The sequence below is a fragment of the Microplitis demolitor genome, chromosome 8, assembly GCF_026212275.2.
Source record: "Microplitis demolitor isolate Queensland-Clemson2020A chromosome 8, iyMicDemo2.1a, whole genome shotgun sequence".
NCBI classification, from domain to species: Eukaryota; Metazoa; Arthropoda; class Insecta; order Hymenoptera; family Braconidae; genus Microplitis; species Microplitis demolitor.
The window spans coordinates 20742742-20760521 of record NC_068552.1 but is presented as its reverse complement, the minus strand read 5'-3'; the positions used below and the strand labels follow the sequence as shown (position 1 = coordinate 20760521).

At 27.4% G+C, this 17780-nt stretch overlaps 2 protein-coding genes across 6 annotated transcripts; one reads left to right on the top strand and one right to left on the bottom strand.

Moving 5' to 3' along the window:
- Positions 1-3005: 3005 nt before the first annotated feature.
- LOC103572696 (protein dopey-1 homolog) lies at positions 3006-14513 on the bottom strand. Of its 5 annotated transcripts, none has more exons than XM_053741310.1 (9): positions 14393-14513; positions 14245-14265; positions 13684-13859; positions 13339-13616; positions 4127-13211; positions 3926-3937; positions 3679-3849; positions 3469-3589; positions 3006-3378 (listed from the first exon to the last, which is right to left on the bottom strand). In XM_053741310.1, exons 3-9 carry the CDS (start codon positions 13737-13739, stop codon positions 3070-3072), a joined length of 10032 nt encoding a protein of 3343 aa, XP_053597285.1. In that variant the 5' UTR covers positions 13740-13859; positions 14245-14265; positions 14393-14513; the 3' UTR covers positions 3006-3069. The 5 variants fall into 5 exon arrangements, with proteins under 5 accessions (XP_053597285.1, XP_053597286.1, XP_053597287.1 ...); XM_053741311.1 differs by having other exon boundaries at positions 14245-14262; XM_053741312.1 differs by having other exon boundaries at positions 14397-14513.
- Positions 14514-15360: 847 nt separating this feature from the next.
- On the top strand, positions 15361-17724 carry LOC103572692 (la-related protein 7). The gene is made up of 2 exons (XM_008551421.3): positions 15361-15636; positions 15788-17724. The coding sequence occupies exon 2, from the start codon at positions 15832-15834 to the stop codon at positions 17722-17724; it is 1893 nt and encodes a 630-aa protein (XP_008549643.1). The 5' UTR covers positions 15361-15636; positions 15788-15831.
- Positions 17725-17780: the final 56 nt, after the last annotated feature.

The following is a 17780-nucleotide window of genomic DNA, read 5'->3' as shown; positions in this document are numbered from 1 at the left end:
AGGGAAAGGAAAAGAAAGGAAAGGAAAAGAATCTGGCGGATTATTTACGTCTCCATGTTGGTCATGTCTCCTAGGGGACGCTGTCTGGTTGGGGACGTGACCAAACTTTTTCTTGGACCGCCTCCCTAGGCGGCCGGAGGCCGCCTACAATCTTCCGGCCAAAGGCCGGTTATTGCGGGCGGCCATAGGCCGACCGCCCCCCGCATAGGGCCTTCGGCCCCATGCCCCGCAGAACACTTGGTCAGATTCCCACGTTTTTCCCATTCCCGGATTTTACCCGTTTTTACTTGATTTCGCCTGATTTTAGACTTTTTTCTAACTTTTTTTTAAGCTTTTTTTTATCGACCACTTCTCCTGAAACTAGACAGAAAATAACAAATTAACTCGGATTTTCATTTAAATTTTGCTCGAAAATCGATCATTTTTTTCCAAAAAAAAAATTTACCCCCACCCCCCAAATTTATTTTTTTTTTGATAGACAACATTTTTCTCTACTCCCTCCGACACTTTTTTATTACAACTTTGTCAATATCTTCGAAGATAATTTCCGCTCAATTTAACCATAATTTTAATAAAGTTCATATGGCCGAGAAAATCGAGGGGGCCGAGGCTTAGAATACTCGGCGTAGGGTGGGACGCGGGAGGCGGAGGGGGATCCATTACTGACCCCCACGTTTCACACTCACAAAACTCAAAAATTCATTAAAAAAACAATTTTTGAAATTTTGGAAATTTTTTCTTAGTTTTTTTCAACGTTTTTTAGACATTTTTTCTATTATTTTTAACGGAAATTCAACTTTTTTCCTCATAAAAACTTAGAAAAGTACGGGGATGTGAAAGGGAAAGGGAAAGGAAATGACATTATTTGTCACATTCGCTGTTTTCTTGGAGACGCTGTCTACTCAGGAACGTGACCAACTGCTTATTTCTCCATGTAGACCATGTTTCTTAGGGGACGCAAACTACTAGGGAACGTGACCATGAACTGGCTGGGGCCGCCCCCCCGCATGGGGCCTTCGGCCCCATGCCCCGCAGAACACTTGGTCAGATTCCCACGTTTTTCGTGTTCCTGGTTTTTACCCGTTTTTACTCGATTCCGCCTGATTTTAGACTTTTTTCGAACTTTTTTTAAACTTTTTTTTTCGACCACTTTTCCTGAAACTAGACAGAAAATAACTCAATCAACTCGGATTTTTATTTAAATTTTGCTCGAAAATGGATCATTTTTTTTTTTCGAAAAAAAAAATTCACCCCCACCCCCCTAATTTGTTTTTTTTTTTTTTTTTTTTTTTAATAGATAATATTTTTTCATATCCCCTCAGTCACTTTTTTATTACAACTTTGTCAATATCTTCGAAGATAAATTTCACTCAATTTAAGCATAATTTAAATAAAGTTTATATGGCTGACGACTACGTCATTTCTCCATGTTTGTCATGTTCCTTAGGGAACGCCACCTGATAGGGAACGTGACCAATCTGGGTGGGACCGCCCCCGCATGGGGCCTTCGGCCCCATTCCCCGCAAAACACTTGATCAGATTCCCACGTTTTTCCTGTTCCCAGTTTTTACCAGTTTTCACTTGATTTCGCCTAAATTTTCACTTTTTCCAAACTTTCTTTTGAATTTTTTTATGAAATTTTTTTCCTAACACTTTTTCCCTGAAAATACACCGAAAATAACAAAATGAACTCGGATTTTTATTTAAATTTTGCTCGAGAATCAACATTTTTTTTTTTTTTGTTTTTTTTTTTTTTTTTTCAAAAAAAAAATTCCCATATTAAGTTCGGATGGAAGTGGGTGGAGATGATTTTCTATAAAAATAGCCCGTAACTTTGCTCCTGTTTGGAATTACCTACCATAACATAAACGTCTCTCATTTATTGTGATGCCCTCTAATACGAACGGCCGTACAAAGTCCCGGGAATAATTTATTTTTTGAGAAATTGACATCGGGCAGATACAGGCAGATGACACTGTCTATGCGATATTGTAACAAGTAGCTCGTAACTTTGCTCCTGTTGGGAATAACCCATCATACCATAAACGTTTTTTGTTCATTATGATGACTTCTAGTAGGAAAAACGCTAAAAAGTCCTATGAAATATTTATTTTTTGATTTTAGACCCATATCAGGATCAATTATGGTAAATGGGAATGACACTTTCCATGAATTCTTATACTAACTATAATTTATAACTTTATAGCTTTCGAATTAATTTTTTTTACTCACTTCTAAGAATATTTTTATTAATTCCTTCTTAAACGATTATTTATTATTTATTTGCCTTCGTAACTAGTATATCATTATTATACAAGTAGTTAATAAATTATAAAAATAAACGAATCGTCATTTAAACAATATTATAATTATCTGTTTGAAAAACAATAACATAGAAAGATCTTAAATAATAGTAATAGTAATCGCGATAATATTAGTTACTAAAAATTTCTGTCAATTCATACTATCTTGGACAATTCATGTGATAAATATTAAAAATATTACTTTTCATATCATTAATATTATTATCATAATTATTTTTTTTTTAAATTTAGTATTTAACTTTACAATATTAATTTACAATTCTACATTCACATTTTTTTTTATCCTGAATATTACTTAAATTATTTTAATTCACAACCGAATGAGGAGACGTACACACGCGATTAATGTGATTAAATAATATACATTATCTTTATCTTATTTACGTAATTATCAATTCTAAATAGATTTCTCAACTGCCTATATATGTATATAATATACATTTAATTGCACAACATACAATGATAACATTAATAACGTTATAAGTTAATATTATTTACATTTACATTACTTTTTATCGACAATCATAATTATATTAACATTGTTTTACTCATTAATGTGAACCATTTGTTGTTTTCTTCGTCAATTCTCGGTGTCATATACATATTTTTTTTTTTTTTTTTTTCTTTTCATTCTCATTTAAACTCCCATTCTCGATGTATATATATATATATATATATATATATATATATATATATATATATATATATATATATGATTTGTTAATTATGAAACTATTGATGATGTTCAAGATGTACTTAATGTCGATGATAATAACATCGGTTCAAGAAAATCTTGTTCAATAACAGATTCTATATGCGTTATATTTACCGGTATGTCTAATCGCCGATCTGTATCTGATTTTTTACTTAATACAGTGAAAAAGTTATGTAAATCTCTTAATGAATTTATCTTGTTTGTTGTTAATAATAATTTTCCTGGTTCTATACTTTTCTCAATATTTGATGATGTTGTTGTTGTTGTTGTTGTTGTTGTTGTTGTATTTTTTCGTTTATTCACATTATCGGGCGGCAACAAATTATTATCTTCAGAGAACTAAAACATACATATTTTTATCGACTATAATATTTCATTAATTATATAACTAATATTTATTATTATTAGTATTATTAGTATTAGTATTACCTTTTTATCCATTAGTTTTGCAATTCTTATTATATGCGGAACAAAATCATAATTTAATGTTGTATTACTAATATATTCACTTGTAACATTATTTACATCTCCAACAAACGCCCATCGATACCTATAAATAATTCAATAATAAAATATGCATAATTATTTTTATTTATCATAATATTTTTATAAATTATTATAATAACCATTTAAACTCACATTTGAAACTGTGGCAGCTTATGCGCTGGTAAAAGTAATGCTAAATCAAGTAATTTTGATGCTGACAATTGTAATTGTAACCAATGAGGATGTCCATGACCTAATAATAATCCATTACTAGCATTCATTGTCCACGAAGAATCCAATGCTGACAATAATTTAATATGAGAGCTGAAAATTTTCATTATTATTTTATTTTATCATTATTCAATATTTTAACTTCATTTTTTATTTTATATTACAATACCTGTTGCAACGACTTGATTATTGCAACACAACATCCATACACCAGCCGTTATATTCCCAAAAAAGCATCCGTAAAATGTAATTAAACAAAAAACAAATTATATGAACAAACACCAAAGCACGTACATTAATGTTATGACAATGATGTTAATTTTAAACAAACAAAAAAAAAAAGCATGATTATTATAATAATTATATTCACCTAAATTCTTCGCTGTCAGTACCACTACCAAGCTCCTGTTCAATATATAAAAATACTTGAACCAATTCACTAACAATAACTGGCCATAATGATGTTGTATGCTGTGGTGACATACGTATTAAAAGTACACGAAAACATAAAAATACTTGAGCTTGAATTGTTGGAATTACTTGAGGTAATCTAAGACTATCTGCAAGACGTTCTTGAATATCTGGCATATATTTATGATATTGATCTTGTTCACTACAAAGAATTACAAATGCCAATCGTTTTAATAATTGTGCTCTTTGTTCATATTCTTGTTCACGTGATGAAAATATACTTATACCACTACTTTGTGATATACTTGATGATATTCGATTCATTAAATCACGAAATGTTGTTGTATCATGTGTCATTAAATTATCAACAATTATTTTCCAATAGGTTAAACATCCTACAGGCATTTGAAAAAATGATGAATCTAACAATAGTTCTAAAACATCTTTACGCCAAGCTTTTCGTGTATATTGATAACCTGATAACGAACTTGTTAGTTGTGAACAAGCAATAAATGACGGAATATTTTTTACAGTATGATTGCGTAAATATGGTGTTATATTATACATTAAATTTGTTAATAATGTTATAACACGTTCCTTATTATCAACAGCACCATATACAATATCTAATAATGGTGCTAATATTTCAGCTAATACTATTTGAGCTCGAACACTGTAAGCTGAATTTGGCGGTAGTGATCCTGATCCTGATCCTAATATTAATGATGTCAATTCACCAGATACTTGATTTTTTTCATCATTTAATTGTTGTTGTTGTTGTTGTTGATTGCCTGTTATTGGTGTTGTTGCTGTTGTTGTTGTTGTTGGTGGTGGTGGTGGTGGTGGTAGTGGTGGTGGTGGTGGTGGTGGTGATGGTGGTGATGGTGGTGCTACCATTAATACATCTTCTCGTACAGCTAAATTTCTTCTTAACCAAGTTGTTTGCTCTAAACATGCACCAGCTATCGTTGAACAAGATTCAACAAGTTTAGTTGTTATATCTTGAAGATCTCTAATATCTTTTTTTTCTTGCATAATACTTGGAGTTGTTAATGATGTACTACATCGTTGAATATATTCATTTAAAATTGCCAAAAGTAAAAATTGTGCTGGCGCTGGTAATTGTTGAGTTACATTTGATGATAACAACGATGATGTTGCTGAAGCTGCTGCTGTTGTTGTTGTTGTTGATGCGGTTAATGTTAATGTAGAAAGACTATCACGCAAAAGTCCTAAAAGAGCACTCCAACATTCAACTAATGATTGTGATGAAATATTTGTTTGTTTTATATAAACATATAATAATTCAAGAACAGACACTTGTAATGAAAAGTTTTTTTGTACACCATTTATTAACGGTGGATTTTTAATAACACGATTAACTGTTTTTATTAATGTATCTATTGGCATAACACGTATTGCACCAACTAAATCAACAATTACCTGTTGATTAATACAAGCTTCTGGTAATATATTTTTTATACCTAATAATAATAATCCACTATTATTACTATTGTCATTACCACTATTATTATTATTATTATTATTATTATTATTATTATTATTATTATTATTATTATTATTATTATTATTATGAGATCGCCTTTCATGCCATGCGACAGCTACTGCGGAAAGGAAATTAACTCCATGATGAAAAGCTATTGGTGATATAAGTTCTAAAAGTTGATGTACAACCACACGTGGATTACCAATAATAACGCTTTTGTATTTATCATCAAACAAACTTGATGTTTGTTTATTATTATTAATGTTATTGTTGTTGTTGTTGTTGATATTATTATTCTTTTTTCCTACTGTTGATGTTGATGACATCATATTTGGTATTGTTGTTGTTGGTAGTGATGGTATTGTTGCAACAAGAACAGCTTGCCAAAGTGTTGATAATGAAGCTATTATTCTTGGTAAATGACTCAACACCGCTCTTTTTATAAGATTTTGTTCATTGCTATTCATTACCAAACTGTTATTACTAATATTATTATTATTATTATTATTATTATTATTATTATTATTATTATTATTATTATTATTATTATTAGTGTTGTTGTTGTTGTTATTATTATTATTACTGTTTGTAACAGATTTATCTTTTACATTAACTGGTGTTGTTGTTGATACTACTGCAGCTGTTGTTGGAATTGGCGTTGATGTTGTTGCAGTTATTGTTTCAGAAGATTCATTTGAAAATGATGTAGGTGAAAATACATTAATAAGATTTGTAAATATTTGATTACTATTATTAAAACTTGAAATATTATTACTATTGTAAAATAATCCTCCATTACTATTGATACCACAACCACCACCAAATGGTTGATTAAAATTTATTTGTTGTTGTGTAGCTGTTGAATTATCAAGCAAACAATAATGAAGTAAAAAAGTTAATGCTTCTAAATGAGTTACAGTATAATCAACCGGTAAACAACATTCAATATTTTCATCATTATCATCGTCGTTGTCGTCATTGTTATTATCATCGTTATCATTATTATAATTGTCATCACTATTATTACAATTTTTATCGTTATTTGTATTTAAATTAATTTTTTTATTATAATAAAATGCTAATTGTTCTATATTGTGACACAATTGATTAATAATAGATGTTATTAATTGAGTTAAAAATACACTATATCCCATATATGGAAGACTTGAAGTAATAAGTGTTGTCCAATGTTGATGAAGGTGTCGCATATGATTTAGTTTTAATACACTTATAATACTAGCTTGAAATATTGGTTGTTGAGCGATTGGTGTACCAGGAATATATTCCAAATTATCAGCAGCTGTAGTTGATAAAAAATTATTTTTATTAAAATTCATTGCCGTAGATGATGCTGAAGTTGATGACATTAAATCATCATCACCACCACTTCCACCAGATTTTTGTTGTTGTGTTGAGTTATTATTATTACCACTGGTATTACTACTACTGCTATTATTAATATTATTATTATTATTACTACCGGCACCACTATTACATTGATGTTCTAATATTATTGTTGCTAATATTAACTTTAATAATTGTATTTGATAAGCTTCTGTATGATGACTTGTTCGATATTTACATTTATTAATTATTAACTTTTCTTGTTGTTGATTATGATGATTATACGATGACGATGATGATGATGTTGTTGTTGTTGTTGTTGGTGGTGTTGTTGTTGTTGTAGATAACGAAGAAAAAGAAGAAAAAGTAGAAGAAGAAGAAGAACAACAACAAGGTGGATCATTGAATAATACAATTTCTTCAGTAAATGTTAAATTATCTTTTTTTTTTTTCATTGTTGCAACGTATTTCATGTTTAATACACTAGATACAAGACAAAAAAGAATAATTTTTTGTAATTTACATTTAGCCATTAAATCAATAATATAACAACTAAAACCACGTTCTGAATCTCGTACTATTGTTACTAATTCAGACAATATAATTGTAAGAAGTTCAGCACTTGTTAATTGAACTTGACGATTCCCCGCTATTTCTTCAGCAGTTAATCTCATTTGTCCAAGATTTGGATAATAACTACGCATAAAATATAAACATACTGTTATTAATACCTCCAAATACATACTACTTCTATATGTTGATATAAATTTAGTATTTGTAATATCTCCATAAAAACTTGTACCAAGTACACTTTTACGATGCCTTGCTAATAATATTAAAAGATTACTACTGCTTGAAATTCCAGTTGTTGCTGCGGCAAATAAAAACATTCGAGTATTTGTAAGTAATTGTGCTTTTAAAGCCTTTAATGCGTAAAGTGTTTGCATAGAATCATAAACACCACAATAAAGAAGCATATGAGAGTGTAAATTATGTACACCAGAGTTATTGTTATTATTCTTATTACTATTATTATTATTATTATTATTGTTATTATTATTATTATTATTATTATTATTATTATTATTACGTTTTATCGCTGCTACTGCCGCTGCTGTTGCTGCAGCAGCAGCTGCTACTGTTGTTGTTGTTTTCTTTTTTATTTTTGTTTTAATTGATCCCAATTTTTTTATAGATTTAGCTTTCATTGGTTTTAATGTTATATCAGTTATTGAATTATTTTTTTTATAATTATCCGCATAAATCATTTGATTTTTATTTTTACTATCGTTACTATCACAAATCTCTAATACATTATCTACAAGTTGATCTAAAACTTGCTTAACAATTATACTAGAATTATTTTTATCAAAATATTCTTCAGCAGTTGTACAAAGATTCAACTCATTGTCATTGTTAACTTGATTTTTATTATCACCATCATCATTACTATTATTATTATTACTTGTAGTCCAACCTGGAATTTTTGTATTTATCTGTGTCGCTAACGATGTTGTTGTTGTTGTTGTTGTTGTTGTTGTAATATAGGTAGCAGAAAATTCATTATGACTAATATATTTTCCTTTCAAAAGTGTACCACCTGCAACTATTTCCCGTGAAATATTACTGTTTGTGATAGGCATAATACAAGAATTTAAACCTTTTTTCAATTCCTTATTTAATGTAGACGGCATACTTATTAAATTATTTTTTTCAATTGAATCTAAAGATGAACATCTATTTAATTTTTGTGACTCATCTTGTGTATCATTATCATTTATTACTGCTGATTTTAAAATACGCTCATCAAAGCTAGTACTACCGATATCATCATTATTATTACAACCATCACCACCATTACTTTGATATGACTTTTTATAAGATAATGTACTTTTTAAACTTGATTTCCTTATTCTCATTGTTGTTGTCATATCATTATCATCATCATCATTATTATTATCATCATCATCACCATCACCATCATCATCATCATCATCATCATCATCATCATCATCATCATCATCATCATCATCATCATTATCATCATTATCATCATCATCATAATCATTTGCAGTAGCCTTTTTCAGATTATTTATTGATGAATTTTTCAAATTTGTCATTGGATTGACGAATACAGATATATTGTAATTATTTGATATACTAGGAGGGACTTTAAGTTCTTTTATAAATTGATTTTTTTCCGTAATATATTGTTGCTGTTTACGTTGACCACTACTACTAGCAGAATTTTTCGTTACTAATGTTGTAACTGCAAAAATACGTTTTACATTCACTGGATTTATTAATGATTGTTTATTTTGTTGTTGTTGTTGTTGTTGCTGTTGTTGTTGTTTTTGTTGTTGTTGTTGTTGTGATTGCAACTGTTGATTTTTTTTATTAATTTTTTTATTTTTTATATTATTATTCTGATTATTAGTATTATTACTACTGCTTACATGATATATCACATTACCATCTACTGAACTGATGGCATATATTTTAGCAGCATCAGCAGTTATATCATCATCATCATCATCACCATTAGCATCATCGTCATCATCACTTATTGTTGTCATAGTTGTTTTCGTTGATAATAATAATTTTTTATTTTTTTTAGTACTTTCTTCAATAATGTTTTTATCTTTGCTATTTTTAGTTATTGATAATACAGTATTGGTGTGTTGAATATTAACATGAAGTACACTCATACGACAAGTAGATGAATCTAGTAACATCAAAAGTACTGGATCTACAATTCTAGTAATGTCACCACGAATTAATGAGTGATGTAACCATGATTGCGCATGTAATTTTAATGGCGAATTATCATTTAATTGAAGATTATCAAGCATTTTTAATAATAACTTATTAAATGATAATAACGGTACCGATACTGATGATGATGATTCTAATAATTTATTAGATTCTATCTTCATAATTGTTGAATTATTAATACGTATATCTCTTCCAAGATGCCAAAGAGTGGCAAATCTATTGTAAATTTCATTTTGTCTTTCTTGTTTATTATTATTATCATTATCATAATCATCACTATCATCACTTTCATCAGCATTTGTTGCAGATAAAGTTAATCCTATAACATCTTCAACAATATCACATGATTGATATTGATATAATAAATAATGTAATTCATATAATAATTCAACACATTGTACGTGATATTTATGAGGTGAAAGTTTATCGAGATGTTGCCATAATGAGTATGCTAATATTTGAAAAACATTTGTATACTCTATAAGATAAGTAATATGCCATTTTTTCAATAATGGAACTATTATTACTTTAGTGATAGCAGTAGTACTAGAATTATTATTATTATTATTATTATTATTATTATTATTATTATTGCTATTAATCTGATTGCATGATGAAAAGTTATCATTGTAAGATAACGCCAAAAGATCTATTAATGTTGCAATGCTTGTAAGTTGAAGTGATGGTTGTTTACTTAAACAACAACATATTACCAATACTTGAAGCCAATCTGGTAAAACTAATAAATTAATTGAATTTGTTTTTGTTTTTGTATCATTTAATTTTACATCATTACTATCATCATTATCATTGTTGTCAATAGTAATACTGTTATTATCAAAATTTTGAAAATATATTGAAAAAGTTGATAACTCAACTAATAATTTAGAAGCAAATTTCAAAACTTGTTCCCATTTTAAATCAACTACTGTCGTAGTTATCATAGTGTCATTAATTTTTTTTAAAAAATTCAAATATGATGTCATTGTTTCTGGTATTTGTTTAACATTATTTAATAAAACTGAATTTAATTTATGATTAATGTTATTAGTATTATCTTGTAATATTTTAGAATTTAGTATTGATTCTAAAGATTTTTTACTATTTTTTTTATTTGATACTTTTATAAGAGTTTTAAAAATATTTGATATTGTTTTATCGATTTTCAATTGAGATAATAATATTCGTTCACTAACTAATTTAACATAAAATAATTTATATTTATTAAGACACTTGCCCAATACTGATGAACAACAGTAATGGTGTGATTTTGATAATTCTCCAATTATTACTGACGATGACGATGATGATGATGATGATGATGATGATGATGATGATGATGATAATGATGATGACGATGATGATGATGATGATAATTTTTTATTATTTAATTCAATAAATGAATTATCATCTGCATCATTATTTAATGAACCATCATTATTAATTTTTGAATAATTTATATTTGAGTCATCTATACTTTTAAATTGTATTGTATGTTTTTCATTATTATCATTATCATCATAGCCACTGTGATTATCATCTCTATTATCACAATCTGGGTTATTTAAAATTTCAACATTTAATTTGGATGCACTTTTACTAGATTTTTTTTTAATTTCTTTATCATTCTTTTTAATTAATCCACCAGAATTAGCTCTTCTTTTTTTTGGTGATGAATTTGATGAGGATGATGATGATAATATATTATTAAAATTTAAAAATTTTATAGGTTGATTTAATTTACTATCCGACAAACTTTTTTCAAGTGATGAATTTTTTGATACTAATCTATAATTCATTAATTCTTTATTATTATTATCTGTAGAATTATGTTGTTTTTCTTGTTGAAAAACTGTTATTTCTTGATTTATTCCTTTTTCTTTTTTTTCTTCTCCTTCTCCTCCTCCTCCTGAAATTTTCATTGGTTGAATTTTTGATAAAATTTTACTACATAGTACAAGACTGTTAGTTATTTCAACCGATGTAAAAATATATAATCGTTCTAACAATTGATTTATAATTTCATGAAAAAGCTCTGGTAAATGATCTGAAGGTACATCACCAAAAAATGTAGTATCAACATTTTCAAGTAAAAATTCAATTAAAATACACAGTTCCATTAAATTTGGGATACCATTTCCGACAGGTTGTACGTGATAACAAGACATTGAAATATTTACTGATGTTTTTTTTTTATGATTATTTTTTTCCTGTTCTTGATGTCGATATTCATTTTCTTTAACGATACATACTTTTTCAATTAATTGTCCACAATAACGCCACACATAAGCTGGTTCTAATTGACTTGAAAATAAAAGATTTGCTGATTTAATTATTTCGTGACAATAAGGTGATTTAATTAAACTTTTATTATTTGTTGATATAACTTTTTGTTTTCGCATAATACCGATGTAAAATGTACGAAATACATCATATAAAATATCATCTAATATTAATGGACCAATTTCAGGTTTATCTAACAATGAAACCAATATTTTATATGGTTTTACATCTAATGACGATTGTATTATTCGTGACTTTTCTTCACTATCACCACACACACTTTTCATTATTGATCTGAGAGCTTCAATTAATAATTTTTTTGAATACATATCAAAATAAGTTGATGAATCTTTATCAACTTCTGTCATTGAGTCTTTAGCCTCTGTTACTTTTAGTATTGATGTCGATGTAAATGTATTATCACTAGTTATTGTTGTTGTTGTTGTTTCAGTTGTTCCACTATTTTTAACTTCAGTACCAAGTAACCATGAAAATAACCGCCTATTTAAGCTCATGTCTCTTCTTAACAAAGTTGCTAAAGCAGCAGTAAGTAATGATACCATATCACTGTGATTCAACAGTAACATATCAATGTCATTATATTCTTCACCAACATCAACCTTACAGTTATCATCATCATCATTATTATTAAAATTAGTTAAATTACTTTTACTGCTAGTGTTGCAACTATGTAATGGAAATCCTATCAATAAAAGATCTAATATACTACGTTGAACAAGTACTGAATTATCTTGAATTCCAGCAATCAATGCAGATACCATTATATTAATATTTGTTCCCATGACATGGGGTTGTTCTGCCATAGTTAATTTTTTATTAAAATGAGATAAAACAAATAATATAGCAGGTAATCGGATACTTGAATTTGCGGCTAAACAATCCCATAAACATGTATAAAAATGTTCAGAGCCTACACCTTCACATACTTTCTCCAATAAAAAATTTGTCCTGTCAAAATGATCGGATCCTTCTTCTAATCCTGGAAAAACTCCACTTAGGAAACCACTTAACCCAGGTCTCAATCGTTCACCAAGTGGTACAAAATGAGTTTCATAAACAGTCAATAAAGTTGGTCTCACATTCATAGCAGCATTACCAAGAAGAGGAAATAACCCTTGTATGAAAAAGAAAAAAATAATAATAATAATAATAATAAATAAATAAAATGAAATAATTAATTTTATTCAATTAGTTAATTAACTAAATAAAAATAATAAATCAGGTATTAATAATTTTACTACCTGCACTGTATATAAATAATTCATGGCTTAGTCGATTAGTTCCCATACATTTGAAAATTATGTCATAAGTTTCTAATGCTTTTAAATGTACTCCAGATGGTAATGCTGGATGCATACACTGTGCTAATCTTTTTGATATTTTTATACGTCGAGGTATAACAGGGAATTTCATATGGTTTAATAAAACCTTATTAAGTTTTCCCAGTGCTGATATTAAATCAGCCCATTCACTTGTATATTCAAAGTTTTTCAATGCTTTATCTACCGCTGACACATAACTGAATCATTAAGATTATCATTATAATAGATGTATAAAAATTAAAATATTTTTTATTAAATACTTACACTCGGTATTTAGCATCTTTCATTAATTCATACTCCTCCAATGCGATAGAACCCATTTTAGAATTTTTATTGGATATATAGATGAATAACAATAATAATAATAATAATTTAATCAATTGATAGTAATCAATCAATCAGCAGTAATTAATTTTTACTGTGCATGGCTAGATATTATTCTGCAAAAAAAAAAGGTTAATAATTTAAAAATATAATAAATATCTAATAATTACTAATAAAAACATATTTAAAAATAACACACATTTAATATACACATATGTTATAATTCTAATATAGTATTTAAAAACATTACTTAGACAATAAATTCATACGTTCATAATTCAATAACTATTCATTCTGTATTACGAACAAATCAAATAAATAAATAAATAAATATATATATATATATATATGTATACTATGATATAGATTTTTGTGGTACAGATTTTTTAATCAAAAACACGTCATGTCACAATAAATACCAATTGTATATTGATAATCATTTACTTGCGTTAAAATACATAACACTAAATTATTTTTATGTGAAACTTAATATATAATTACCTTATCTGGTTTTTACTACTACTTTATTTTATAAATTTTTAACACGTCACATGTATGGAAAAAAACAAATTCGTTTAAATTATTATTATTGTTGTTGTAATTGTACAAAAAAAATCGGTAGCATATTGAATAAAAAAAAAATATTAACCTACTAATAAATTTTAAATTTTAGATATTAAACTTGATAACAAAATGGTGATAATAAAGAATTAAAAGATCTGTATTGAAAGTATTTGTCACTTTACTTTTCTTATATATATTGTTGTATAGCCGCCTGGTTGACTATAGTAAAAGATGTTCTTTTAATTCGCAATTAGGAACTTGGAGGCGTTTAACTCACGGAGAATATTTTACATGCCAGCGCGCGAAATGTAATTTGAATTTAAATTTAAAACAAATATTTTATTGTAGGTTTTACTTTTAACTAAATAAAATTAATGGTTTTATTGAGGAAAATAACAATTATATTTATTCATATACTTTTCACAAACTGCTTGTACTTTATAAAAATTATACTCTCTAAAAATAATAAAATAATAAAAAATAAATTTTTTTTCCGTGATTTATCGTGTCTATGGGACAAATTTATCAGTTTATGTACATTTATTATATGTACAATGCCGGTGGCGACTAGTGATGTAAAGCTAAGCATGTGCTCGTCAAGTTCTCGTCAATTGCTCGTCATTTGACGTCAATGGACCAACTAAAAAAATGACCGTCGGTCATTTTTTGAATTTAATGTCGATTCCCGCGAAATGAGAATAAAAAATTATTAAAAATTTGACTAAAAAATGACCGAAAAATTTTTGACGGTCATTTTCCATCTAAGTAGTTGAGCAAGCCAAATTTGTTTATTATCGTCAGAATTTTCGGATAAATTTTATTTTGAATATTTAAAATATTTAGGTTGCATATAAAATAGGTTGCTTTTTTTTTTTTTTTTTTTTTTTTTTTTTATGAGGAATTTTCGTAAAAAGAAAAAAAATGCTCATGAATTTTTGTGACTGACCAAAACTAAATGACGTCAATTGACGAGTATTTGCTCGTCAATTGCTCGTGATTTGACCAAAGTTAAAAATGACCGTCATTTCGCATCACTAGTGGCGACAAATGTTTGTTTATTCCTACGTTTATTGTGCATGTTCTTAGTGAGACAATATTTTGTATCAGTGTTATGTATGTATGAATGTACTTTTATACATATTACATATACAATTAATTGTGAAGCACATATATATTAGTTGTAAAATAACATAATAATAAAAAAATACTATGGATGGTATCTTTTCATACTATTGTTACCTCGGTAAAAAATATATCACATAAATAGTTATTTAAACAAATAATATCTAAAATATATATCGACAAGTGCATATATAATATAAAAAAACGGTATGTAATTAGTATACACAATTTTGATAACTATTATTATTTATATCAACATTTTATTTTATATTGTATTTAAAATGTATCATGATCAAATGATTGTTTATTATTTTTTGTTTAAATAATCTTCTAATTATCAATATTTTACTTTTAATAGATCTATTATTTGATATTTAACATCATCACTATTATTAAGTTATAATGGTTATGGAAGAGCAAGAAATTGGGCTAGCTTCAGAATCTATACCCGTACCACGAGTACATGACTCTTTAGTTATTGAAGCTCAACAACAACAAAAACAGAATAATATTGTATCCACTAATACTAATACTGATACTGTGTCAATGACAGTACATCAACAACAACAGGAAACAGAAACAAGTAATAAAACAGGTCAACGAAAACCACGACTTCGTAAAAAAGCTTTACATGCTGCTATTCTTAAGCAAATGGAATTTTATTTTAGTGATGCTAATTTGAGTAAAGATCGTTTTTTATCAAATTTAATTAAAAATGATCCTTATGTTAGTTTATCAATATTTATTAATTTTAATAAAATAAAAGCACTTACTACTGAAACAAATCGTATTGCTAAAGCATTAGAGTCCTCTAAAATATTATCTTTATCAGAAGACAATACAAAGGTTTGTCGTAAAACACCTATTAATATACGTGAAAATTGTGATGATTTTACAGTCTATGTTCAAGGATTACCATCTGATGCTGATCATGATTGGCTTATTAGTATTTTTTCTCAATACGGTTCTGTTGCATATGTATCTATACCACGATATAAACGCAATAAAAAATTAAAAGGATTTGCATTTGTCGAATTTGATAGTATTGAAGGTGCTGAAAAATGTTTAAAAGCATTTCAAGATAAACATTGTATATTACCATCTCACACAATGCCAGAAGATATTTTGAGTATTACAACTTATACTAACGATCAAGATACCTCATCATTGTCGTTAATTAATAATAAATCTAATACTATTACTACTACAACTAATATTAATACTGTCAATAAACTTGATGATCAACTTTATTCAAATATATCAAATAAAAAAATTGATGGCAATAATGTATCATCATTGTTGGTAAGAAAACGATCTTTACCACAGATTACCACTGTCATTTCAGAAATTCATGCTAATAATCTTAATTTGAATAATGATGATAATAATGATACAAATCCGAAAAAAATAAAAATTGATGAATCAACTATCACAGATGAAAAAAATATATGTATAAATGATGATAGTAAAACTATTAAAGAACATAATTGTGATGAAGATGATGATGATGACGATGATAAAAATGATGATAATGAAGAGAAAAAGAAAAAAAAAAGAAAAAGAAAAAATAGAAGTAGCAAAAATGAACATCATCATCATCATCATCATCAAGAACAATCAGACATTATAGATTTCGGGCTTCGTATAATGGCAAAAAAAGAGTGGAAAAAATTAAGAAATAAATACCTCCAATTACAAAGAGATAAAATGAAACAGCTTAAGCAACATCTTTTAAAAAATAGTAATCGATGGAATGTCAGACTATCATCTTCAAATGATAAAATTAAATATGATAAGATGGATACAACAATAACAACAACTAGTAATAATACTACTACTACTATGATTGATCAAGATCAAGATCAAGAGCAAGATAAAAATTCACAAAAACAATGTTCAGTTCCGAAATTTAGTTTTGCTCAAGGTTTAATAATAAAAATTGAACTTGATGAACCATGTTCTAATCCAAAAAGTTTAAAAAATCAACTTAAATCTGCTGCCAATTCTGATGCCACTGATATTCAGTATATTGACGTAAAAGAAGGAGATAATTATGTATACATTCGATGTGATACTGCTTCAGCGGCAGTTAAATTACTTGAAAAATATTATGAAGATAAAACTTCAATAATATTGACAGGAGATGAAGAAAAAAATTATTGGAATAAAATGTATAAAGATAGAGAACATAAATTGATGATGGGTAAAAAAAATCGTGTTAAACAACGAGGAAGAAATAAATTACTTAAAAAAGCTGAAAAAGAATTAGGAAAGCATATACGATTTGATGATTGAAAGTAACAACGTAATTATCTAAATTTTGTTATTATTTTTTTTTTTTTATTCATTTC

Excerpts from the sequence above, each read along its gene's own strand:
- LOC103572696 (XM_053741309.1), bottom strand. The coding sequence starts at position 13,739 with ATGGGTTCTATCGCATTGGAGGAGTATGAATTAATGAAAGATGCTAAA. Across the intron at positions 13,617-13,683 it reads AAAGATGCTAAATACCGAGT|TTATGTGTCAGCGGTAGATA; the intron begins GTAAGTATTTAA and ends TTAATGATTCAG. Across the intron at positions 3,590-3,678 it reads AAGCTGCCACAGTTTCAAAT|GTATCGATGGGCGTTTGTTG; the intron begins GTGAGTTTAAAT and ends AATTATTTATAG.
- LOC103572692 (XM_008551421.3), top strand. The coding sequence starts at position 15,832 with ATGGTTATGGAAGAGCAAGAAATTGGGCTAGCTTCAGAATCTATACCC.